This window comes from Anopheles coustani, chromosome 2 (assembly GCF_943734705.1).
Source record: "Anopheles coustani chromosome 2, idAnoCousDA_361_x.2, whole genome shotgun sequence".
Lineage (NCBI taxonomy): Eukaryota > Metazoa > Arthropoda > Insecta > Diptera > Culicidae > Anopheles > Anopheles coustani.
This window is the reverse complement of record NC_071289.1, coordinates 52206150-52232262: the sequence shown is the minus strand read 5'-3', so window position 1 is coordinate 52232262 and position 26113 is coordinate 52206150. Positions and strand designations below refer to the sequence as shown.

Here is a 26113-nt window from a genome sequence, read left to right as displayed (position 1 = left end):
CAAAAATAGTTTGTAGCAGTTTTTACCATTGGGTTGTGCATACAGTATTTTATTATTTCAACTATCACTTGAGTTTAAGTTTTCCTTCGAAACTCTGAAAATTGAATATTTCTTAGATGAAACGAAGTTTTTTGTCATTAATTAATTATACTTTTTGAAATTATCAATGATTTCAGGTCAATAGTAAAATTTTGAACACACGCTACGAGCCAATTTCCCGATCCAATTAAATTATAGACTGCGTATCGTTGCAATTTGCAAACACTTCAAATATAAATGTAAGCGAAAATGGGAAAAGTATGGCCTGTATTTTGAGTGCATGAAATAAGAGATAAATCCACAAGATTCCCATCCAACCCTGACGTATCTTGCGAAATTGGTTTGGTCTACGGGAAACGGAAATATGATCGACGTAAATTGATTCAATTGAATGGCACCAAACATTCCGATTGGGTCAATGAATCACCCGCCTATCGCAATGAAAACTCATTAAAAGGGAATCGAGTTGATGAAGCGATAATTATTGCTTGTCAAAGTTAATTGGTGTCCGCCATATTTATGTATTTATGGTCCGTGGAATTTTAACAAAAATATACAAATATTTCAATTTTATTTGATTTTTTGTATCATACGATTTTTTGGGTTAACATGGTGCTAGGACTGATGATGTTAGAAATTGTTGCATGAAAACCAAACTCAACAGATTGAGTTAACATTATCGCAGTACATGAAGTCCTAAACGCGAAGGCCTCCGTTGGCAATCCCCCGTCGTCTCACCCGTTACAGCCAAAATGAACCGTTCCTCCGCGCACTGTATGCCTTCAACTATGCGCACAGTCTGATTGACTTCAATCCCTCTCTTCCCCGATACTGTTCTCATATTCTCTCCTCTGGTGCTTAATCCCTTCCATTCTGCTTCCTCTGACCTCAATAAAAAAAAAGTTAATTAAGTTTATGTTTAGAGCTTATAGAGCCCTCGATGCAAATAACAGTAAGATTATAAATAAATAAAAATAAGGGTCATTAATAGTATTTGGTGATTAATTAAATATAATTATTTATATTGTACCCTTTAAGTGATATTCCGTAGATTATGTAAATTCTTCAGGCTAAAGACACGGATAACAACCATTTAAATATGGAAAAATGTCCCAGGTGATGGCCACCCTCCTGTACATGTCATTGCCGTACGCCAGTGGTGACCTGGAGCGTCAATACTCAATTTATTATCGTGACGCTGGTTAACCAGCAAACATCGCTTGTGACTCGGCGTAATTTGCATTCCAAAGTGGCTCGATAATCACCGTGATTATTAATGGCTCGGGCATGTCGTTGAATATTTAATAAAGATCCGGAAATAACTGAATCCTTCGGCGGAGCACTGGAAGTGGAGCTAACGGGTGAACAAGTTTTCACGACAAACGCCCCGTGTGCACGTGTTCAAGAAACCTCGATCGGTTGCTATCTGAAGTGGCGGTTGGTAACGTTCCTTCAATCGTCTGAAATTGTAAAGTTGTAAAATAAAATGCAATTGGTTCGCATGGAAAGCACATTTTTATCAACGAATTCATCCGAACCGACAACACAATAAATGTTGATGTCATATACTATACGTATCGAAACTCTAATAGCCAAGCACTGCAGGTGGCAATCCATATAGGTACTTAAGAGAAACAAATAGCTAGCTAGCTGCTCTCCTAGGTAGATGGATGTAGAGCCAATTTAGAAGCAGCTCAGGTGTAAGCATGCAGTTCAGCATCGGTTGCCATCTAACGAAGATGCTCCATTTGATCTCGATATCGTCAATCATAAACTTCATCATTTTACCGCACCAACGTGGTAGATGGTAGACAGCATCATAGGATAGTCCTGCTCAACGAGAGGAACCAAACAAGCAACAGGTGTTAATTAATCTCTAGAATGGACCGCATGGTAAATAGTCGACAGCGTTCAGGGTATTGGAAAGATTGCTTGGAAAGTGGATCCGGTTGCCTCAAGGGATACGACCAACTACCTCACCATTTACGTCGATTTCCCTTGCGTTTGGTCCCCGATAAGCTATCAATTCTCGTGATAATATTGCCTAAATAAAGCCAGAAGTAATTACAGCCAACAAAATATGGAAAGATTAATTCTACCATACTTTATGATTGTTTCCCATTGAATAGTTTGGAATCTTCTGGCTCTCTCCATGGCTGTAGCGACTTGAAGCAAACGAACCAATATTAACCCTTTTCGTTTCCGGTGGGAACAATTTGGAGTTTTTCACTTCAAATCGATTGCCAAAAACCCTACTTTCTCATTGCGAAAATTGAACTGCCCACAAGACCGTGTTCCGGCAAAACTTTCAATCATTGCAGTAATTGGGATTAAAAGAAATGCTGTCAGAACGTCATAGTTGTCAGAAAACATTTGTAATGTAATGTTTTCTGTATGTGTGTCTTCTTCTTCTGCGAGGATTTACTCCAGTACGGCTTTTGCGCCATGAGCGGTCCATTGATTGATACTTCTTTTGCCACTATACCTCAACAGCGTTCATTTCGGATGGGAAAAAATTGTGCGGCATTATACTGAAAATAGCAAAATATTTTAAAACATTTTTTATACCGGCATTAGCAGACAAAAGAACAACTTCTTTGTCATATAGAAACATAAATGAATATTCGCAACACATTTGATTTCATTGATAATTTAACTATTGTTTATATGGTCCTTACACGGTAGAGATATACAATACACCAATACTTGAGATACCCCTTAAATTACATTCATTCGGGTGGGCCTAGTCGAACTATGCCACCTTAACCTTAGTCGAGCCTGCCAAACAAACAAGACACCACTAACGGCCCGGGATTCTCATGCAAACGGTACAAGTTTTTCGTCATTCGTAACCTGATCAACTAAAGAAAACTTCTATTAGGAGAACAATGAAACACACACAGCCACACAAAGTTTACTTAACAAATATACTGAAAGCGTTTCGACCATCAACAGAATCCTGGAACTGTCTAAATAAACAATATGCGGATGTATCAAACGTGTGTGTATGGGTAAGTGTGTGTGTTTTTTTCCTGGCTCCTGTACCCAATTTCGCAAAGCGTTCTAACTCTAACCGTTCACTATAGCTGTCGTTTGCAAAACAAAAACGTGACCTACCCTAAAGCAATCAACCATTAAAAAAGGAAACAAAACTTCGGCATCCATGATGTGCAATTAACAACTAACTCCACTGTTCCAGTACAAGTCGCGAACGGTCAGTCGTCACCAGCCATCTACAGCGTCAATTGTTAACTTTAGCCCCGAACGTACACTATTGTAAGAGTATTTCCCAAACCATTTTCCACCGGTATGTCTAGCTATGAATGTGTATTATATCCTGTCATAACGGACCGCTGTCCGTTACTACGTAACAACGCGCGATTGCTAATATAATGCGAACCATTCGAGGCGATGTGCTGGAGTTATGTTGTGTATTACTTTCTTCAAACGATCTACAACGTGCCTCTACCGATGCTGTGTTTGCTTCGTCACATTCCCCTAGTGTAATTGATTTCTATCTTTAGGCTCCCGTCTATGAGAATGAGGTCTCAATTCGAAGAAAATTTACTAGTATTCATAAACATTTTATTTATCTATACGTAATAAATGTTTACTCATCACCCTGTAGCCTACCGTCCTCAAATAAATCCATGTGGATTGTTCCATATCATCTACTCATAAGTTTTTGTATGTACGTTGTGTGTGGGTGTATGTCTGTATGTGCGCGCACGTGTGCACATGTGTTTCGGCTAATACATCTGCACAGCGTTACTATCATATGACTTTTTGGTTCGCATGTATCTTTCGTTTCATCGATGATTTGTTGTTCCTAAATTAAGACTATTTTATTGAATTTTCATTATATGCACTTGAATTTTCTGCAACGGAGGCTTCCCTTTCATCCCTATCGCTAGCGAACTTTAGAACGACATCATACACATCTGTAACATTACGAATATTACCGACCGTTGCAGTTTAAAGTTTTGTTACATAAACACGCTCCTTAATCAATGGATCAACCTCTTACTACTGCTCCACGATTGTAGACTGCATTGTGAATCAACTTTTATAAGCCAGTGATTGCATTGCCACTTCCAATCGATCATGTACAACTGTAAAATTCATACGTTAAGCTAGATCGTTTTCTATTATTTTGTTCCTTTCCCCACTACTTTTGCTGCTTCTGGTTTGAGAGTATAAATTTTAAAAACTATTTGAAATATGTTTCAGCATATTTGTAATGATAAATGAACGAACATCTCGCATGTATGATAGCATGCACGGCAATGTTCCATTTATTCACCCAGTTTGAGAGCAGCTCCGAGAGCGTTCAAGGTTTATAAAAATTAGCTAGGATGTGTGGTTGTTTTTTAAAGAATACCAAAGAACAAAACCAATAACAAAACCGGCTAACCACCATTCCGTCCCAACCATCGACCATCACTGCTAGTAAAACCGGTCACAGCGAATTCTGGCAACTATTTTATCTGCGTCCGTAAATGCTGTAGAAACTCATAATACGAAAGCACATTGGGGCTTCGGTCATCGACGAACTTTTCTACCAGCATTGACCGGAATTGGCTGGTATCGCTGAAGGGTGGAAGTGGAAAAGAATACCGGTCAGAAATATTTACATTTCATATCAATTTTTTTTTTAACTTACCGAATTACTTGCACATACGCCGAATATGGTTTTTCTTCATTCAAAGCATCCAGGAAGTTGATCAGTGCCGTACTCGCTTCCGTCTCCCGGCAAGGTAAATCTATGCAAAAATCGGGTATCTCGGCAACTGAATTGTATCCTGATGAAGCGAAAAAGGGAAGATGTGATCATTAGGGGTTATGCTTCTCAGAAACTCGACGGAGTGTTTGTACACCTACCCAGAATATCACGAACAATGCTGGACGCGACGTTGGAACCGATGTAAATGAACATATGCGCACCGCAATCGAGTAAAAACATTGATCGGGAGTCCAACCTAAGGAAACGGATGACAAAAAACAAGACAACATAAATACAACTCTACTACTCTTCTAACCTTTCGTTGGTATCGACATACTTTTCCGCCGACAACTGTAACCGCGGTGGCTCAGGTCGCTGTCCTTCGTCGACGTATCCCTTCCCAGCCGGAGCGAACAAACAGTCTAGCACGTAGAAATCCGGATAGATATACCGCATCAGCTGATCTAATGGAAGCGTCTTCATTTCACACATGGCAAACACCCGATCGTCCAGTCGAGTGCTTGTTCCGGTGCGGAATGCCGGCTGCAATCGATAGGGGTGGGAAAAGTAAAGATAAAGAAAATGGTTATATATGTCCAGCAGTTCGGGAGGTAAGCGCAAAAAACACCTACATGCTTCAAGATGGCCTGTATGTAGAGCGGCAGCAGGGCAAGGTTCTCGGGCGCCACGATGGTACCTGAGTTCTGGGGCAGATTCTGCGCAATCTTGAACGCACTGAAAATGTCGACGGTCGCATTGATAAAGGCATCTCTGGCATCGTTGAGGCTGGAACTGAGCGAACGGTCTACGGCCATCTTCGATAGAAGCCCGACTATACACTGCACATCGGCGGAGTACATCACCTCCGTCAGGCTAGCCGTGACCGGAATGCAGAGCGTATGCACACGAATGCGCCGCTCGGCTTTACTGCTCGTGTAGAGAAGTGCCGCCTGGAAGCACACCGATTTCAACTCTGCCAGACTTTCTTCGTACGTTATCTGCGGAGGGGAGTTGTGGATCATAGTTATTGCCCTTCCTCACCACGCAGTGCGACCGCGCGGTACTCACCTGCATGCCGAAGCCCGCGTCTGGATTAACGTTCGGTAATGACAGTAGATCCGTCGAACGGACGAAGAAATTACCGTGGAATGTATGAATCGCTAGGCCGCGCGTACAGCGCACTCGCATCACCGCTTCGAAACCGATCTTGCGCGTCAGATACCGATCGAGGGACTTGCGCAGTGTTTTCACCAGCTGAGGTTTAGATTCATTGTACAGCGGAATATGATGCATGCAACCACCGCTGAATTTGCTAATTCCAGCTATCAGAACATAAGAAACAATAATGCAGAAGAAACAGGTTAATACATATAATGTCGTTATTCCACCGAAATAGTACTTACAAATTGTAGCTAAATCACAGTATTGGCTATTTAGTAAAAACAAATCCACTGCAATCTGGTGGCCAGAACATTCTAGAGCGAGTCGTTTATAGAAATCGGTAGCCGGGCCTAAATGGGCCACCTCCTTGGACGATCGGTTGTTGGGATCTTCCCTGTAGATTAAAATTAACCATTATGCATTCGTAATAACACAGATTATCTTTCTAACGGTTGAAATACTTTACCTGGACTGTAATGCTCCCGGACCGAGGTTGGGTAGGCATGTTTGGAACACCGTTACACGTCCACCTGACGGAGTCTGCAGTACAAAAAAAAACACAAAAATGAATGAAAAGTATTTGGAAAAATTCTATCCTTAAAAAAGAGGTTGAATCATTTTAAAAAAAGGAAAAAAATATTACTAAGACAAAGTATATTTGTGTTACAACAACATTGATAGTAACCTTAACAACAGCTGAGTATTTTTTTAAGAAAAACGTTTCTTTAAATACAAAGCTATATTAACACTTTGACTGCCAATGACCCACATAGAGAGTGAAAGGAAATTCTAATCTTGCCACGAAACTGATATACAGGGTGTGTAACGATTGTATACATTGTTTCCCATCTTTGCGTCGCAATATTCAGATAAAAATGGCTTTAACACGTTCCGTATCGCGTCACCCAAATGTGGGTGACATCAGTTCTAGTTCTAAAAAGTTTTTGACTCATAAATAAATGAAAATGCAACATAATATTTATAGTTGTATTAAAAATAAGTAATTTGCTAAGCTAAGTTTTTGCTTGGCCTTCGAAAACAATCGGTTTAACAAATATTATAAACAAATTATAATTAAAAAGATTGTACTAAAAATTGTGCTAAAACGCTTAGTACGCAACGTGTTAAGTATCAGAAAAAAAACTCAGCCATTACTAAACGCAACGATTTAGAACTAAGAGAGCAATCCGTTGGCCACTGTCATTTTATTTCGCGTCGCGTTTAGAATCAACTTGATCAGGCCCAAACGGTTTTTAGGGGTCGTTTTGACCGCTCTTTTCCGAGACGCTATCATTCTTTTATATTAACCCATGTCTTTGTATGTATTAATGTTGTGAAATTTTCTGCCATTCTAAAGCAAAAACAAGTAAGTTGTTCAATGCTATGCTCACTTACCATAAGCTTCAACGCTACTTGCAAGGCTGCCCCCAATGCACTGTGCGTGTCGTGCGTGTGTTCGAACCGTTTAGGTAGTTGTTTCAGCAGTTCCTTGATTAACTCTTTGCACTCCTTCAGATTAACAAGCAGATTGTCCGGGTACGGCAAAAAAACATCTAGAGCATTTAGAGAGAAAAAAAACGATGTTATCAAAAGAAGGTACGGTCACATTTGCCCACCCACGTACCTTCCACATCCAGAACCGTCACCTCGTGCGGCTGGTTGTATCCTTCGGCGATGTTGTAGAAATGAATTGCACTGTTGTAGGCAATGAAACCGACTTGGGTGCGCGCATCGCCCGGAAGGTTTTCCAGATGCTCCAGGAGCGTGTTGCACACCGTGTTCAGATAACCTGACTGCTGCGCAAGCGACGATACGTCTAGTAGGAACAAATAAACGGCCGGTTGCGGTGGACGAAGCTAAACAAGAGGGGTAAAGAAAGAGAGAGAGAAATCAATTTTTCATCTTTCCTCTTATGATTGCAACTCATACCATGTATTCAGACGGAGCGATAAACTCAATGGTGCTTGATTTCACTTCAGGCCGTCTGCTCGGATCGCCATAGGTTTTGGTTAGTGGATCGTACTGGAACTCGTCAGGCACTATGGAAATTTCGGGCGAGATTTGAATTACCGATACTGTTCGGAACAGCAAATAGACCACCACCATCGTAACTTACATTCATTCACCCGGTAGCACAGGTTACATTTCCATTTTTTACTCTCCTGGGTGAAAAACACGAACGGATTGATGTACGTCCGGCACGTTCGACAGCGTACGATCGTGTTGCAGGAAATAACGGGAAGATTCTAAATGGGAAAGGATTGAGATCATTTGAATTATAAAATACACCCCAACACACTCGAGCAAACCCGGTTGCTTACATTCAAATCTCGAAAAGGATGAATAAGAATGCCCAACGGTAGACGCGATTTCTGGAGCAATGATGACGAATCAGGTATCTTCGTCAGCGTACAACGGAATATGCTGCACAAGAGAAAAAGCAGTCAAAAAGGGTTCATGGTTAAGTCGCTCACGACAACGCGTAACACTCCACTCTTATTCAACTCACTCTGGATTACAATTGGCCGCTTCCTGGTTGGGGTTTACCAAATGTATCGTTGGTGGACGGACGCGATCCGTCGGCAGGACGTGTCGGTTTTGTAGCAAATCGACCGTATTGTTGCCCCACATCCGATTGAACCCTGACCGCACGACGTTACCGCTGGGATCGGCGGGATAGCCGACGGGTGGTGGTGCATAGGCAGCTTGCTGCTGCAGTTGCTGCTGCTGTATCTGTTGCTGTTGCAGATGATGTAGCTGTTGTTGCTGATGTTGCTGATATTGCTGCTGTTGCTGCTGCTGCTGTTGGAAGAATTGTTGCTGCTGTTGTAGCTGCATTGGCCCAGGCGGTTGAGGATTTTGCGGCCCCATTGCACCGTAATTCGCGTTCATCTGAGATTGAGGTTGACCGAGGGACAACTGGGAGGCTGCCTTGGCCATAGATGGATACATTGGCCGCTTGCTCGATGGTGCTTGCCCGTAAGGAACCGATGCGGGAAGGACAGTGGATGGAACTTTTCCCACTCCCGGTGGACCCTGTTGGTTGAGGGTTTGTAGTGGAGGTTGACCACCGTTTGTCGTAGCCGTCGTCGTTGGTGCTGGGGCAGCCGGTTGATGCATTGGAGGGGGTTGTTGTTGTTGTTGCATTGGAGGGGGTTGTTGTTGTTGCATTGGAGGTGGTTGTTGTTGTTGCTGCATCGGAGGCTGTTGATAATGTTGCTGCTGCGGCTGCTGCTGGTTCAACGGAGGAGGCAGATGACCGTACGTCGGACGTGCCATTTCCTGTTGTTGGGCTGGTTGCGGCGCACTTGTTGCCATCGGGGTACCATTGGTTTGCGCATGCGTTTGCTCCCTACTGCCATTACTCATCGTTGGTGGTGAGTGTTGTTGCTGCATCGGAGCCCTATTTAAATTTAAATCCTGTATATTACCCGACAGCTTCTGCATTGCCGCCGATTGTTGTTGCTGTCCACCCGCCAGCAACGGTCCAGTCAGGGTCGGCGTCGACGCATTCAGTGGAGTGGACATTCCCGAAGCACTTTTCGGTGGCGTGTTGATCAAGTTGCCGCCCGGAGGTGCTACATTCCCACCGGACCAGTTATTGTTTGGGCTTAGATTGTAGCCATTGTTTGCTCCAACCCCGACCGGGGGTCGAGCAGCCCCACCAGCAACCTGCAAGCTTTGCGGCGTCGCTGTGGCCTGACTTTGACTAGATGCTATTGGCGGATGGCTAATGTTGTTATTGTTGCTGGTACCATTACTGTTCGCGAGACTCGGAAAGCTCCTTGCTCCAACTCCACTGCCTGGCGGGGTAGCAGCGGCTGCTGACACTGACACCGGCATTCCGGCACTTCCCAAAGCGGGAGAAGATGTTCGCGATGAGGTCGCACTATTTCCGTTCGTAGCCACCCAATTGCCGACACGCTGTTGGTGCTGCTGAGAAGACATCGAATATGGCATCGACATCGGTGCCGCGCTGTATCCTGGTTGCCCTACCATCTGGGGGCCATTCGTGGGTTGCACTGGCGTTACGGAGCCTCCAATCATCGCAGTTGGAGGCCCATATGGTACCATCGATCCTTTCGAGGGATTAACGGTTCCGGGAGGAATGGCGAAGAATTGCTGCTGTTGCAATGTTTGCCCATTGGACGAATGAGGGAAACCATTCGGCATGCCATAGTATTGAGGTGGGTTCGACATCATCCAAACGTGATGTACGTTATTTTAATCTAAAAATAAACAACAAAATAGCCACGTTAATATGGAATGGTAACTGGTATGTACGCGCTACTCCAAATTGGTTTGAATTTCCCCATTCATCATCATTCCCGCAATTCATTGGGAAAGACCCACCGGCCGACACTCTGCCGGTCCCGACCTCGCCACTATCAATAGCACGTGTGCAAGACCAGCCATATTGCGGTTACTACGTGACAATCAACAAACTTTGATAGCTCTGCTTACTATTCTCGGCCTTACCGCGTGATTGAGATCAAACCCGTTAACGATTCAGTGACAATCTAAACAGTGAAGAGTTTCACTGTTCTCCCACCAATACTAAATTATCTGCGCTCTGGAAACCACAGTGACACCGAAATTCTACCATCACAACCGGGAAGATTATATTCCTCAGAGCTAATCGCCAAGATTTTCAGGTGGCACGACGTATGTAAACATACAGTAGTGATTTTTAGAGGTGTACGTTTAATAAATTGTGTGTAAAATAAACACCATCTATATCTTATCTGTATTTATTTAAGCTTAATTTCTATACTTCATGCGGTTTGTTAAGATGCCACGTCTGCTGCGACGTACTTCAAATATAATGAACAAGTTTGTACCTAAAAAGCGAATGGCGCAAGCGTTTTTAGCAAAAAATCACCACTTCGTTTTTCTGATGATTTTTTTGAGCAAAATCAAATCTTGTTCGACCAATCAAATTCATCCGCAAGACATTTGAACTTGACATTGGCCAGATTAGTAACAGTGCTGTAGACATCGTCGCCTCGAGAACCTTGAAATCTAGCATTCATCGCGTAGTGAATGCCATGGGGGTTTCTGTTCTACACGATCACATTAGCAATGGCTGGTTGGTATAACTGACCCAATGAAGGCAGCTTTATTTTGCGGCGGTTGCCGTCGTGACCATCGGTTCAAGGAGATCCTACATGAACTACCTTCAACTCAGCAACGAACCAACCGCTACGCGTCCAAATGCTCCGGTAGAAACGATGCACACGTCACGATCGATATGGCAAGATACGGCTCCGCTTATCAGTTGGACGAGAAGTCCACAATCTAAAAGTACCTCGTTGCTCTGGTGTTTAAGCATGCCCATTTAGAAATAGCTCCAATTGCTCTGTTTATTTGGAACATCCGTGTTTGACCACGTGTGTGGAAATTGAAACGAATTCTTTGTGTTTGCTTGTTCGGATCGAATTTGATACTGATCAGCGGTGTTAGCCAAAGGTGTATTATGAACTCTATTGTGCTGTTTAGATAACAAATTGTTTTCATTCTTCCTGTTATGTAAGACATTTTAATAAGGACTACAACACGGATATCGTCGATCGCAATCATTTGAATGAATTGATGTCCACCCACCCAGGCTTTGGGTCCAATGTTAAGGCATTGTTCGCTTTTCGGTTGCAACGACCTGCAGAATAATGTTTACACATTTTAAAGAGTTACAATCTCCTCCAGACAATTGCGAAGACAAAGCCACCTTTTGTCGTTGCGTCGTGAACCAACGGCGATTTATGGGGACGTTTCTATTTTCAAAAAAGGTGCTCGTATCACTTGTTTCATTTTCTGAATTATTTGCAAACTGGTAAGAGATAACGCTCGGCGGGAACAGGTTTTCCACAATCTACGCAACAAGCCGTCAGCAAATTATCTCAAAAACCGTCAATCATTTCCTGGCGTTAATCCCACGGGAACTTGGCTAAAATTTTACAATAAATGTAAGTCTTACTGAATATTTTACGGGCTAGTTCACACCAAACAAACTAGGAATACTTTATGCCTAATAAAGAAGCACACGGACTATTAGTATTCTACATGATTAAAATACCTATCGGTAACATTTTTTTTGCATGAGTTTCACATCAGATGTTTAAAATGACTAATAAATGCTCTATTCAATTGAATAATGTAAGAAAACACCCATAAACAAATTGATTTTGAGTTGCCAATTGTTAACAATATTTTTGTTCGTTCGTTTCTAAAATCCATGTTGCATCCACGCGCGATTGCTTTGACATTTATAACCACTGTTCCCACAATCGCATTCTTACTACCTGTTTCTTTAAACAGGTCCAAGACCTTCAAAGCAACCCAAAGCAATTGGTAAAAGTAAATCCGTCGAATTTGCCATGGGAAGGAATGAGTAAATAATACGGACACAGCAAGTGTACCTTGTGTAAACATTTGTCTTGTTCTCAAGGTAGAGGAATTTCCAAAACGATGCAAATCGAATCTCCCTCAATCGGGATCCGACAGCTCGCGATGGTAATGACCTACTTCTCGTCGACAGGGTGCCGAAAAAATCGTCCTTTCTTTACCAACACAGCCACACTAACAGGAACGCACAGGGCACAACGCATTGCCACGACTTATTGCCACGGAACAGCACAACGGTTGGTAATAGAGAATTTGTTGTTCAAAGCAGAAGATGCTTCATTGACGATGACGCACGGAATCATTATAATATACCCCTTTCTTCCTCCTCTTTCCGCTACATTTTGTTAGATTTTGCACACATTTGTTGGCACACCAGAACGGACTGAACCAAAACGAAAGCAATTTTTCTACAGGAAACAACTGCTACTGTTAAAGAGGGTCAGAGCGTTTCCAATTATTTCTTCGACCATACACAGACCCGGACTTTGTCCTACGCCCTTGTTGGCTGGTTTTTCTCTGTTCCCACTTGTGTTACCACACCACAATGATCCACGTCGTAGGCGCCCACCAAACTTTGCACCAGTTTAAGATTTCCCCAGGCAAGATTTAACATTAATTGACTTGCCAAACAGTGCTAGCTCACGCGAACCTTTTCGAAATCACCAATTGAAAACCTTCCTCTTACACATCCAACTCATCAAACGTAGCAAATTTTTGTAATCGTTTACTTCATCGTCGCACACACTCCACTAACGAAACAGCACTGCGTGTAAAATTGCATCGGGGTTTTGACGTTTCATTTCGCATTCGTTCGACGGACTTTTCTTGAGCACAACTGCTACGTGCAATGGATTTGCTGTCGTACGCTAAAATGGAATTACACTTTACAAGACCGCTTACTTCTATTAGCTAACGTGGCGAATTATTTTCGTAAAATATTCTCCGCTGCGCTGGGAAGTACCGAAGAAAAACAGCAACCACCATCCGCGCACCACGAACGAAAAATGACACACACTTTCGAGAAACCCTTTGGACAGCTCGGGGAGCTCATGACAGAATGACGTGGCCACTAGTGGTGGCACATCTCTGTATGGAATCGAATCCTTCGTTTCGAAACCGATCTGAGACTCCAATCTTCAATCCCGAATGCCAAAATAACTAACTTTTGCATAACAAAAAACATAGCATACATTTCTAGTGTAAAGGTGCTAGAAGACTGCTGCTAAAAATAAAAAAAAAGTTCAGGAATTCAACTACAAAAATAAGAATGTTTTTAATGAATGGAGGAAAAGAGAAAAATGTTTTTCGGTTAACTCGGGGTTCACACTACAGCGCGCCGTCGCCTGACACGCTTTCCAGACTGCACCGTCACGTAACGCGACGTCGCCTGACAGGCGCAGAACTCCATGCAAAAAAAACCTAGCGCGATTCGCGCGACATCTGAGCTCCAGCTCGGCGTGACCACGCGGTCGTGCCGTAACCTTACTTTTCCGCTAACCCTTTCAGGAAACTTGTGCACTGCTAACCTCCGCTCTGATTCACTACCGAACTGGAACTGACATCATCTCCTACTTGTTGAAGAGCAGTTTGTTTACGTTTCGGCACCCAAAAAACTTTGGTAAAAATATCAATTAAAACGGAGTTTGATGAGTGAATTGCATTTTTCAAGGCTAGAAATAAGTAGTACAACGAAAAATCCGATATTTCGTGGAGAATATTGGTCGTTTTGTTCGCGTTTGTGTTTCTTCTTCTTCTTCTTCTTTCGCTATGCGAGTCGGGGTATATCCTCCTACGCTAAGTCGAACGTTTGTTCCCTTACTCGTAATCAGAGGCGTACCGACTCTGTCCGAACTCCTATGAAGGGGCTCGTCCTTTAGGACCGGCTAATAATAGCCATATGTCCACCCGCCGGCCACGGGAGGGATAATTCCTTCCGTTGTCAGGACACAAGAACTCGTGGTCCGCTTGATTGACTCAAACAGAACGAGATGTGCGGCAGCTAGGATTTTTCTGACCTGAGCTCCAGCTCGGGGTGACCACGCGGTCGTGCCGTAACCTTACTTTTCCGCTAACCCTTTCAGGAAACTTGTGCACTGCTAACATCCGCTCTGATGCACTACCGAACTGGAACTGGCGTTTGTGTTTCGGCTTGTTTACGTTTTGTCCAGCTGTCGGTTTGTTTACGTTTCGAATTGACATTTGACAAGAGCTAGCGCGACGTCGCGTTTTTGCTTCAGTTTCAGTTCGGCAGTGCATCAGAGCGGATGTTAGCAGTGCATAAGTTTCCTGAAAGGGTTAGCGGAAAAGTAAGGTTACGGCACGACCGCGTGGTGACGCCGAGCTGGAGCTCAGGTCAGACAAATCCTAGCTGCCGCACATCTCGTGCCGTTTGAGACAATCAAGCGGACCACGAGTTCTTGTGTCCTGACAACGGAAGGAATTATCCCTCCCGTGGACGGCGGGTGGACATATGGCTATTATAGCCGGTCCTAAAGGACGAGCCCCTTCATAGGAGTTCGGACAGAGTTGGTACGCCTCTGATTACGTGTAAGGGAACAAATTGTTCGACTTAGCGTAGGAGGATATACCCCGACTCGCATATCGAAAGAAGAAGAAGAAGAAGCGTTTTTGCTTTTTCTACACTAGCGCGATTTGTGCGACATTTTTTTTTTTATATGGAGTTCGGCCGCCTGTCAGGCGACGTCGCGTTTCGTGACGGGACGTCGCGCTGTAGTATGGACCCCGAGTAGCGATTCGCGCGACATCGCGCAAGGTTTTTTTTTATATGGAGTTCAGCTCCTGTCAGGCGACGGCGCGCTGTAGTGTGGACCCCGAGTATCCGAGTACGGTAGCGTGTATTCGTATCAAGTTTGAATCAAATCGGGTCCGGTCGTATCAAATCTGTTCCGAATTCACCACATGGGATTCACTCCGGTTCTATAAATCCGTCGAGGGACCAAGAGTCTTCAAATGTTCCGAATCCCAATTCTCCCAACACTACTGTGATGTGCATGGTGGTGTTGTGATAAAGCTTTCCAAGTGATTCACGAAGCGACCGCAGTATCCAGTTGTATTCAGTCTAATCGGAAGGGTACCCTGCATCCGAATTACTGCTAGCACAACACGTTCTGGTGCAGACACCATTTTCGTGCTACACTACTGCAAACCATTCCCGACAGGGCTGCAGTGGACAGCAACTAAATGTACTGAAGGCAGGCTTTTGCGCACATAGAGACCATCAACCACCACTCGACAAGCACACGGCGGATCCGGCTGGCACGATGGAAGGTAACGCCAACGCATGAGGACAAGCATCGGCAATGCAAACTTACTGCTCCTTGCGCCCTTCGATCGATAAATAGTGTAGTGTGTGAACGCGCCTTAAAGTGAGCCTGGTGTGGCTCACGGGGAGGTTTTATTTTAGTTTACATCTATTATTACTGGCGCTTCCAAAGATAGTCGAGGTTCCCGTACGTCTCTGCTGTGTCGTGTTATATGTTTATGTTTGTGTCTATTTGTGAACCGAAAAGTAACGTCTCAACGATTTAACTCAATCTAAATAAACCCCTACTGCTACCCATCCCTCCTTCGGGAACTTGCGGTTGCTAGCTATGTTTCCGGTTGGCCAGTCTACTTAATTTTAAATGTTTGTGCTTGAAGCGTTAAACACGTGTGAAAAAAAATAATTTCGAATTTGTTCAGTCTATCCATCAACGCATTTACCGACGCAACGCACTAAATTCTATTCACTACCTTTTATTTATTTTAGCCGAAATGGACGAAATTATCGCGGGGCTTAAGAATGCCACCCTGGAGAAGAATTCGGAGCGTGCCCTCCCGTTGCTGAAGCAAATATCAGATGCAGAAACGAACCTCTGTGATAAATACGACATTAAAAACGATTTGCTAGAGCTGCTCCAGCTGGATGATACCAAGGTGCACATTCAGGCAGCACGTTGCATTGCCGAGGTTGCGAAAACGGATAACCAGCGTGCAAAGTTCTCCAAGGAGGACGTTATCCGGCGCCTCACGGATTTACTGCGCGTGCCAACTCCGAAGGACAACTCGGTCGACGCTTCGCTCGAACTGGCCACTCAGCTGTGCCGGGCGCTTGGCAACATTTGCTATGCGAACGACGACGCCCGCGCCATCATCAAGGAGCTCGGAGTGGACGAACGGTTCTTCGCCCTGCTGGACTATGACGTCGACACGGATAGCGAGGACCGAGATCAGTTCGTACGCGTCCGGTGCGGCCTTATTTCGAACTACCTGCTCGGCAGTGACGACATTGCCGAGCGTGCCGTCGAGCTCAAGCTAATCGATAAGCTGGAAAAAATCCTAACCCGCTGTCTAACGGATGTTGATCAGCACGAGGAGCTGCTGCTAAGTATTCTACCACCGTTGAGCATCCTTACCGAGCAGATAAGCGATCTCTGTTTCGCGCCGTCATTGAACAAAACTATCGCAAAAATTCTGGCAAAATGTACCAACCCCGACATAGCCGAGTCCTGCCTGGCCCTGCTGCACTACGAGGCACAGAACGACGACGTCAAACTGCTGCTCGCCGAGGAAGGTCTTTGCGAAACCATCTACCAGCTGTTAGAGAAGTACAAAACGTTTGCAAACACCGACGAAGCGCGAGTGCTCATGAAATTGGCATGCGATTTGATTGTGCTTATACTGACGGGAGGTAGGTGCGGTATTAAAAATGGTTGAAATTTTCCTTGATAATTACCGCCACTCTTTTGTCGCTACCTCATGTTTCAGATAAATCGATGCATTATCTCTACACGACGCCCCTGCTGAAGGGCATGGAGGACTGGCTGGACTCGTACGATGTGGAACTGCTGACCACCGGTGTACTGGCGCTCGGTAACTTTGCCCGTACCGATAGCCATTGCATTTATATGGTTGAGAAAAAAATTGTCCACAAATTACTCTGTAAGTATCCACAGCAACAGCACACTGCGTTGCTTACCACTTTAAATTCATTTACTTCTTACTCTAGCAATACTGGCGAAAAATAATGGCACCGAGCATCAGATGACGCTTCAGCATGCCCTGTTAAGTACGTTGAAGAACATAGTGATTCCCAAACCGAACAAAGCCGCCTTCATCGAGGCAGGCCTGGTGGATATTATTTTGCCAATGCTGGAAATACACCAGGCGCCGGTCGTATTCAAACTGCTCGGCACCCTCCGCATGACAGTGGATGGACAAGGTATGTGCTTGCTATCTTCGCGTATGTATGTGTGTGTAATGTATTCTAATTGAGCTACATTGTTTTGTTTCCTATAGCCAAACTTGCATCGGAATTGTTGCAGAATGAAAAGCTAGTCAAGCAGCTGGTGCACTGGAGCCAAACGTCCGAGTTCACTGGCGTGCTGGGAGAATCCCTTCGGCTGATGGCTTGGCTGATCAAACACGCGTACTACCAACAAAAGGATAGCGACTCGGTTACCCTGGACGACACCGGGCTGCGAACGTTTGTAGCGATCGATGGAGCCGTGGCCAGCATGGTCGGTATGCTCGCTTCCACGCACCTGGTGATGCAGAACGAGGCGCTCATTGCGTTGACCATACTGACAACCATTTTCCACAACAAAACCACCGATGGCGGTTCGAACTTGGATCAGCTGTTGGTGCAATCGAACGTCGGTGCGAAGCTCGCGGAACAGATCACCCTGAACGGGGAATCGATGACGAAGGAGATTGTAGAGAACCTACAAACTTTCGTCAAACAGCTGCATTCTTCCAGTGACGCACTGGTGGCACATCTGCGAGAGCACAACATTGATGAACTCCTTAAAACAATCCCTAGTCTGGTTGAGTACTGCACGCTATGAAGCATTTCGGATGGGAGCAACGTCGTTTAAATGGCCCAGTGTTTTCTGTTTCAATTTGTTTTACACGAATATTTTTTAGATTATAGTTTACCAACAAAATTATCGTTGTGAGTATATGAACGGGGGGTCCGCCACAGCCGAGCGGTAGCGCCGGTTCGAAAATCGGCCCATGAGCACTGAGGCTCACCACCTCGATGGCGTGCGTTCGAATCCCAACCGATACCGTACAGGGGAGGACTGACTATCCACGTACACAAATGGAAAAAAAGTCTTATAATCCCTCAAGAAAATTACGCTAAGAAGAAGGGTATACGAACGATAGTACGCACAACTACATTGTCAGCAGGACGATTGGTTCGGATTGGTATTTATACGATGTGTTAAAAGCACACACACCATTTGGGCAAACGTTTTTCAATCACATGCTTATTCTGAAGCATATGACAGAATTTATGTTATTAAATTATGTTTTCTCAATCAATTGTTTCGATTCTTCTGACGGCGACAATCTAAATTAGAAGAAAAGTATCATCGGACCTTTCGTCTAGGTCTTGCGTTCGTACGCGTAGATGTGTCATGCTTCACATAATATTATGCTTATACACACACGCCAAAAGTCGCTGAGAATATATAATCGTTGCCAACAAATCAGTAACTTTACGCAATCGAATCAAACTCCTCCAACAGTTTATATGTAGCATGTAGACACCTAATTTTGCGATCACTCTTGACAACAGATTGATACAACACAAAACTATACACAGTATAGCGGCCCATCCAACTGACCAGTGCTTAAAAAAATCGACTTACTATTTTAAATGTGTTTACAAAAGCAATTTGTAGGTAAGCTTTAATTTACATGAAAAAGTATGAAAATAATTTAAGTATATACTTTCTTTGGGTGTAAGCAAAAACATGAACAAATAATCGCAATCCGTGCAAACCTGTTTGTTTGCGATACAGACCACATGTAGCAATTTCAAATAGCTCGACAAAAAAATTGAAGGATAATACAAAACAAACACAAAAACAAGTATCAACAGAAAACCGGTGCAAACAAAAAGTTAGAAATGATGTTTCGCTTCTTACATGGATGTAGCGTGGACCGCACCATTAAAGCCCATGGATAGGAAAAGCAAACAAAATACAGCATATTTTAAGCCACTTAGCAGTTTTATCTTTTGGAATTTTTGAGCGTGGAATAGAACGAAACAGTTTTTGAATAGTGTTTAAGAGATCATATTTTAGGAGTAATATTAACTCGATCAGATAGTCAGATATCATTCACGACTCACGAAGGGTGATGCAAAATGTATGCCACCAAAAATACCTTTACATGTTAGGAGAGGTAACGACGTTGGGGAGAGATTAACCAAAATAGCAACAATCATTATACAGAAACCGACAGCATTTATTTACCATAGTGGAATAAAACAGTAGATGATAATGCACACATCACATACGATATGAAACATTTCAACAGCTAAGTTGCATATTGATGTAGGGTACAACGATTTTTTTTTTCACATCCCTCACACCCATCAATCGATCAAAGAGTTAGTTAGTGTAGTATAATTTTCTATATATTGCCATGTTGTGCTCAACATGTTTTCCATGCCGATCTCCTTCGAACTTAATAAAACGTGTCAGAATAAAACTGCGCAAGCTTGTACTGTGGCAGAGATATAAGCGTCTATGTAAGATCACTCTCATAAACAATACAACCTAATATATTCAGTATTTCATTACATTTAGAACTGTCCAAACACAGAATCCGGATAGAAGAGATAAGACCGCGTAAGAGATAAGAGACGCCGTGGATGCGCGTTTTGTTTCGCCCTTTGATAGATACACACACGTTGTTGCAATTCGAAATAAAATTAAAGCTAACAAACGAAAATGAAAATGGTAAGCAATCTTTGCAAAGAATGTTATAACAAAGGTAATTTAAAAAAAGTAACAATATTCCCCACACATAAAAATAATGCAAATAATATAAAGTTAAACTTTGAACAAAGTGCTATACAAAGAAAGTTTATAAAAAACGGAAACGAAAGAGAAAATTTTACTATTCCCAGATTTTCTTACAAATTTGCAGTAATTGATCTTAACTTGAAAAATGTTGAAGTTGCAACGAATTATGCCCCGCGGCTCGTGTTCCTTTCAGCATGTGTCGCGTGAAGCGTGTTATAAACCACGTGATTATCCATAGATATTTAAATCGATGGTTGATAACAACAAAAAAGAACAAGATGTCACATTTATAGCAGCTTTTTGCAGTTCAAACAAAAAATAGAAGGTGATAGACTAGACGAAACCCGTAGCACACAAGAAACCTGCATGATATAATTTGTCTTTTCATGGGTAGTTCGTTTTCATCCAAATATAAATCACCAAAAATGAAACTATGGCGATATTAGAGCACTACAACAAACTGGAATAACTCAGCTCAGTCACATAGGTCGTAAATTTAAGCCATAATTGCATATGAAATAAACAATTTTACTGATAATATACAACTATGTTGCCAACCGTAATCAACACGTTTCTTGTGAAGGCAAGCAATTTTGAAATACTCACACATTCATAATTTCCTGGAACTTACAAGTACTGTTACCAAGTTAGGACACAAGTGCTTTGAAAAGTTATGTTGATAATTTGTAATTTTTGTTTTCCCTATTTCTAGCTTTTATAGTTTTCGAAAGCTTAAGCTTGATAATAAATGAAAACAAACATTTCAAAAACTACAGCGCCAAATGATGAGGTTTTATTTAATGTAGTAAACGGTTTAACATGTTGTCCACTTCACACAGGAGCTCCAATAAAACATTTGATTTATGTATCTACTCATGGTTGTCAATTATTTTATTGATGCAAATATACGATTATGGTTTTACGATCACCTTACAGTTTTAATACGTGGATTATCATTTAACCGCCCACCCTTTTTACGGATGGTACGAGTCAACCCTGGTTCCCGTTTCCCACAATCACTCAATACCGTTGGCGATTGTAATGCATCTGAGGCGGTGGTTGCTGTGGATTGCTGATGTGGGGCGGCCTTGCCGGTGGGTAGCCTTGTGTAATGCTTCCACTCTTCGGTAACTATAGATAGGTAATCGCAAAAGAAAAAGAACTTTTCGTTGCTTTCTTTTTTCGTTTGTGCTCATATACATTGATATTGCAATGTGGTTGCAATATATGAAGGCAGTGTGCAATTCGCATTAAACACGTTGTGAATAAATTAAAAGTGCGTGAAGAGGATGGCATAAGGGTTAATAAACATGTGGTTTGTAATGCTAAAATTTTCCGTTTTGGGAGTGTTTCAGCGTTGGTTAGTTTTGTTGTACCAGTACAAAATAAAAACAATAAAAAAGCAACTAAAACGTTTTAATTTGTTTTATTAAATTACATACGATCTCGGGTGTAATGATGATTAGTAAATGCCGGAATATTACGATTGGCATAATGCTAGTGCGTTTTTTTTGTATTATAATTGAACATCCATTAATTTCAACGATAGCAGTACGAGTTAAAAGCATTGCAAAAGAAGTAAGTGAAAATAAGCGAAAAAGAATCAAACCAATAGCATGTCCATCAACTAGTTGTGCAGAGGTTATGTCCAGTGATGGAGGTAATTAACAAAATATTTAAATTAGTAATTCTACATAGATAAATGAAACAGCATTGAATTGATGCAGAGTGATGGTGAGTAGCATATACATTATTGGGATAAGATTTAACTATACTTTGATAAATCTATGGCGCTTACTTGCTGGTTCGTAGCGATTGCGTGCATTTGAATGGCACCAGGACGAAGACCGGGGGGTGCATACACGATGCCTTCGGGCAGATGCGTGGCCACGATTCCGGTTTGATGTGGCGGCGGTGGAATATGCGGTCGCAGATCTTTACGTTCTTCGAGCTTCGTTAGATCAAGGTGATAGGGAATAAGTCGTTCCTGTGGAAGTTTTTCAATCGTGATCGTTTTCAACTGGGGCGGCGGCCCTGGTGGTTGACCGTGCAATACCGCTGCCGTTTGATCGAGATTGATGTGATAAATGTTTGCCTGCGGAGGCGGGGGACCCACTTTCCCGCTCATCAGCTGCTCTGGCTTCGTATGCATGAGGGAGCCGGGCTGGACCGGCAGATCCACGTATTGGCGCATCGGCAGCGTCAGATTGCTCTGGTACGGATACAGTATTTGCGGCTGCGGCGGACGTCCATGACTATCTTGCGGGTTCGATGGAATCGTGGCTTGGTAAAAGCCGACCGGCGGACAATATTGGGATTCTGTAAAGGGGATTTTATAATTTTATCGTTATTCGGAATGCACAATCAGCACCAAGAACGCTATACTATATGACTATTAGCTTTCGGGCATACTTTTTTCTAACAAACAAACAAACAAACAAACAAAAAAGACTCTCACACACCCACACACGCACTAAGGAGAACGGGGGTTGTAAAATGTAACACATATTGCATTTCATCGGTTTTGAACGTTGGTCTGTTTGCTTTCCTTTTATGTTCTTCTCACGATGGAAAACCAATGTTACAAATACATTTGATTGACTCCTTTTGCGCCAAATTATCATCAACTACAATAACACTCACTTGCACCGCAAAACAACCGAATCAATACCACATTCCAATTTGAAAAAAATATTCTATTTACAAAATTAATTACATTATTATTGAATGTTGAATTGAAATAAAACTAATATTGACATTAATCGTAGTTAACTTGTGAAACAAATTGAAAATTGAGATAGCTCTCGCTCAAGTAAATCAGTAAAAAAGCGAATACTCTTGTTTAATACTTTAATGACAATCTTTCTTGTATTGTATAGTTTTTAAATTAATTTGCCATTGTTTTCCAACGTTGAGCAATTTCAGGTTTGTTTTTCGCATTCGTCCATGACGAGACCATTAAAAATTTGGCATAAGATGATCTGCTTTGATAAAGTATATACATCTATAGACCACCTCAGTTGTTTAAAGTAGTAAATTGAAAAAATGCTCAAAACATGTTGTCTCTGGACCATATATATTTTTAGTTATTGTTAAATTTTGGTTTTTAATTAATTAAAAAAACAAATGGTAAAACAAGCTAATAAAAAAACATACTGAGTTTTTGTATCTGCTCTGTATACTATTCGCTTTAACAGGCAGCTACTAAAACTACACATACACACACTCAGACACACATTATAGATTTTACAAATGCCCTTCCAGGAGCAATTGAAATGTAAGAGGCATGGTCCTATTGTATTAGGATTTTTGCCACAATGTTTAGCCACATGGACAAATTTCGAACCATGCTAACCATACAAGAATGAATACAAAATGATCCATGAAACTATTACACCCAGCACCATATCGGATCACTGTACACACGCTTTTGGGGGGAAGGCAAATTTTTGCTAGAGGAATTGGTTGGCACCTCAACTAAAGATATACAAAAGAAAAGCGACAAAGCAGAGTTTGGGACACCGGGGTACTCGATAGAAAGGATGGGGTGAGTTGGTTCGTGCAGTAAGGATTACTCATTCGAAAACGCAAGACCAATTTTTACTAAAGCAGATGTGTTTGTCTCGTTTTGCAGTTACCGAAATAAGCGAACAGACAAAAGGTGCTATTGGTGATCAAAGCATTGAGTAAAGCATCTTACAGATTGTTTAACAAATGAACTCAAAGCTAACCGTTATATTTAGCGCACACATTATACAGGTGAATGAAATAATATTGGGATATTATAATTGATGAAGAAAAAAAAGTCTAGCAGAACACACGGAACAAAATCAGAACTGTTACACACTTTCCTAACAGTACCACCAAAGTAATTGGGAACAAGTGTTATGCTCAATCTCTTATGATTCTTGTAATTAGGTTACATAACCTGTAGCTCAAAAAAAAAGCTTAAATCTAAATATTCGCAAGACAACTTCCAGACTTCCGTTCTTCCAAATACTTTGGGGTATTGTATTGACTCATCGATCCAGCCGAGGTGCGTTGAGTGACGATGAAAAAATGAAAAATACAAAATAAAATGTGGTAAGAATGGAATTTCAACTCACTGTTCCACAAAACGGCACGAGGCACTTCGCCGCCCCGTCTGCCTTCCTCGATTTCTGTTATTCGAAAATTCAACCATTTGAAATATAAATATAGAACATAGGTATAAAGACGAAGATAGAAAAAGATGAAACGAAAGAAAGAAACGAAAAAAAATCAAACAACGAAGAACAAACGGTGGGTTAATAATCTGGTAGGAGACGAACAGTTGGGATTTTTGCAAAACAAGACACTTGAAAGACATCTTGTAACAGCGCTCAGTTTGCCGATTTCAAAATAATGATCCAAGAACTATTTTGGGGTGCAGGCAGCAAGGAAAGAGAAAATTAAACTGTATTTGCTTTTTGGTAGCAGAGATCGCAATGAATTCAATAAACAATCGATTTGCTGCGAACCATCCTCCGGGAGCGGAAAACGCCTTTTGTACTGAATGTGTGCTAGAAACAAAAACTCTGGTTATATATTGAAATGATACATTGACTGCGTTGGGATAATTAAGGTGAAACAAGATGAATTAGTATGGAACTCTAAGACGTACGGAAACATAAATTGGTCCGTAACTGAGCGCTGTAGTGGAGAAAAAACCGTTCCACGATCTGGAGGATGTGGCCTAGGCATTAATTGGGCGGGGGTGTACTTACTCTGTGGCTGAAGGTACGGCTGATTATTCAGGTTGGGCTGCTTATAGTAGCCCGGATGGTGGTGCGGTGACGATGGACTATGTGTCCGCTTGACCGCATGAACCTGCGGGTTGCCCTGCAAGTTGGGGTAAGCGTCGTTGAATATACGATCCGACGTGATCACAACTTCGGGTGGACTCACTTTATGCATCAAGTGCTGGTGCGGCTGATGCATGGGCCGCTGGGGTAGGAAAATTTGTTGAGGAATATTTTGTATGGCAAACATCTCCCTGCAAAACAAAAGATAACGAGTCACCATGGATTCAGGCAATAGCACAAACCAGTGTGGAGTGCCCCGCCGGACATCTTCGGGTTCGTTACTAACTCTTTCATCTGCCGCTTCCGGTTGTCGTCCTCATTAAGCACCTTCTTCAATTGCAAGAAAAGTTGCTGTTTCTCGTTTCTCAAATCGTCTAAATTCTTTTCCAGGATCAGAATTTGTTCTTTCGTCTCACCGAGCGTCATTACGTCTTGCTTTTCTCGTTCCTCGCGCTCCCGCCGGAGGCGTTCCTCTTCGACTTCCGCTTCCATTTCTAAGCAGATCAAACAAATAAACAATTGCGTTTAATGCGGAACGCCCAAACAATTTTGTGTTATATGCTACCTTGCTTTTTACGTTCACGCTCACGCATAATATGCCGCTTTAGCGCATTCCACAGCTGCTCCTCTTTCTCCGTCTTGGCTGCTGGTTGTGCGGGTTGTTGTGCCGGCATCTTCAGATATTTTTTAGCACTCATTTTGCTAGCAATTGTGGTGCAATAAGCAACGGCAACGAAAACTATTTCGATAATACTTTTACACTGACGTGTAGTGTCGGCAGAATCAGGATTCGGAAGACCCGAAGATTCCATCCCTAGACGCATTCCAAAGATTCGAATCCCATTTGACGGATTCTAAAGATTTGGTTCGAATGGGATTGTGGATTGATCCGAAGCTATTTGAATTTTATGTGAGTCGACTTAGTCTCGTAACGAGTCGATCTAAAGAAAATGTGATTGATTTCAGTTTACTCAAATCGAACGCTGGGTAGAATGGATTGGAAATAGATTGAGTTTCCATCATTCGGATCTCAGAATGGATTTGAACAGAAAGATTCGAATCCCTGCAGGGAATCAGGTTTCCCATCACTACACCAATTTAAAATAACAAATAGATCGACGAGCAAGAAACAACAGAAGCGTAAA

The 26113-nt window shown here is 42.5% G+C and overlaps 3 protein-coding genes across 5 annotated transcripts; 1 reads left to right on the top strand and 2 right to left on the bottom strand.

Annotated features, from left to right (window-relative positions):
• Positions 1–2729: 2729 nt before the first annotated feature.
• LOC131264297 (protein transport protein Sec24B) lies at positions 2730–9228 on the bottom strand. Its single transcript, XM_058266580.1, has 14 exons — positions 8433–9228; positions 8245–8347; positions 8040–8169; positions 7853–7962; positions 7548–7779; positions 7319–7476; positions 6390–6463; positions 6166–6317; positions 5831–6084; positions 5395–5760; positions 5100–5305; positions 4921–5018; positions 4703–4841; positions 2730–4629 (listed from the first exon to the last, which is right to left on the bottom strand). Exons 1-14 carry the CDS (start codon positions 9200–9202, stop codon positions 4518–4520), a joined length of 2904 nt encoding a protein of 967 aa, XP_058122563.1. The 5' UTR covers positions 9203–9228; the 3' UTR covers positions 2730–4517.
• A 6168-nt stretch (positions 9229–15396) lies between these two features.
• Positions 15397–21080, top strand: LOC131267090 (GTPase-GDP dissociation stimulator vimar). Its single transcript, XM_058269851.1, has 5 exons — positions 15397–15613; positions 16095–17015; positions 17093–17266; positions 17334–17546; positions 17624–21080. Exons 1-5 carry the CDS (start codon positions 15607–15609, stop codon positions 18169–18171), a joined length of 1863 nt encoding a protein of 620 aa, XP_058125834.1. The 5' UTR covers positions 15397–15606; the 3' UTR covers positions 18172–21080.
• Positions 20976–25728, bottom strand: LOC131267091 (uncharacterized). Of its 3 annotated transcripts, XM_058269855.1 has the most exons (7): positions 25534–25728; positions 25255–25462; positions 25072–25159; positions 24891–25005; positions 24252–24305; positions 21944–22464; positions 20976–21276 (listed from the first exon to the last, which is right to left on the bottom strand). In XM_058269855.1, the coding sequence occupies exons 1-7, from the start codon at positions 25664–25666 to the stop codon at positions 21166–21168; spliced, it is 1230 nt and encodes a 409-aa protein (XP_058125838.1). In that variant the 5' UTR covers positions 25667–25728; the 3' UTR covers positions 20976–21165. The 3 variants fall into 3 exon arrangements, with proteins under 3 accessions (XP_058125838.1, XP_058125835.1, XP_058125836.1); XM_058269852.1 differs by having other exon boundaries at positions 24891–25159; XM_058269853.1 differs by lacking the exon at positions 24252–24305 and having other exon boundaries at positions 24891–25159.
• Positions 25729–26113: the final 385 nt, after the last annotated feature.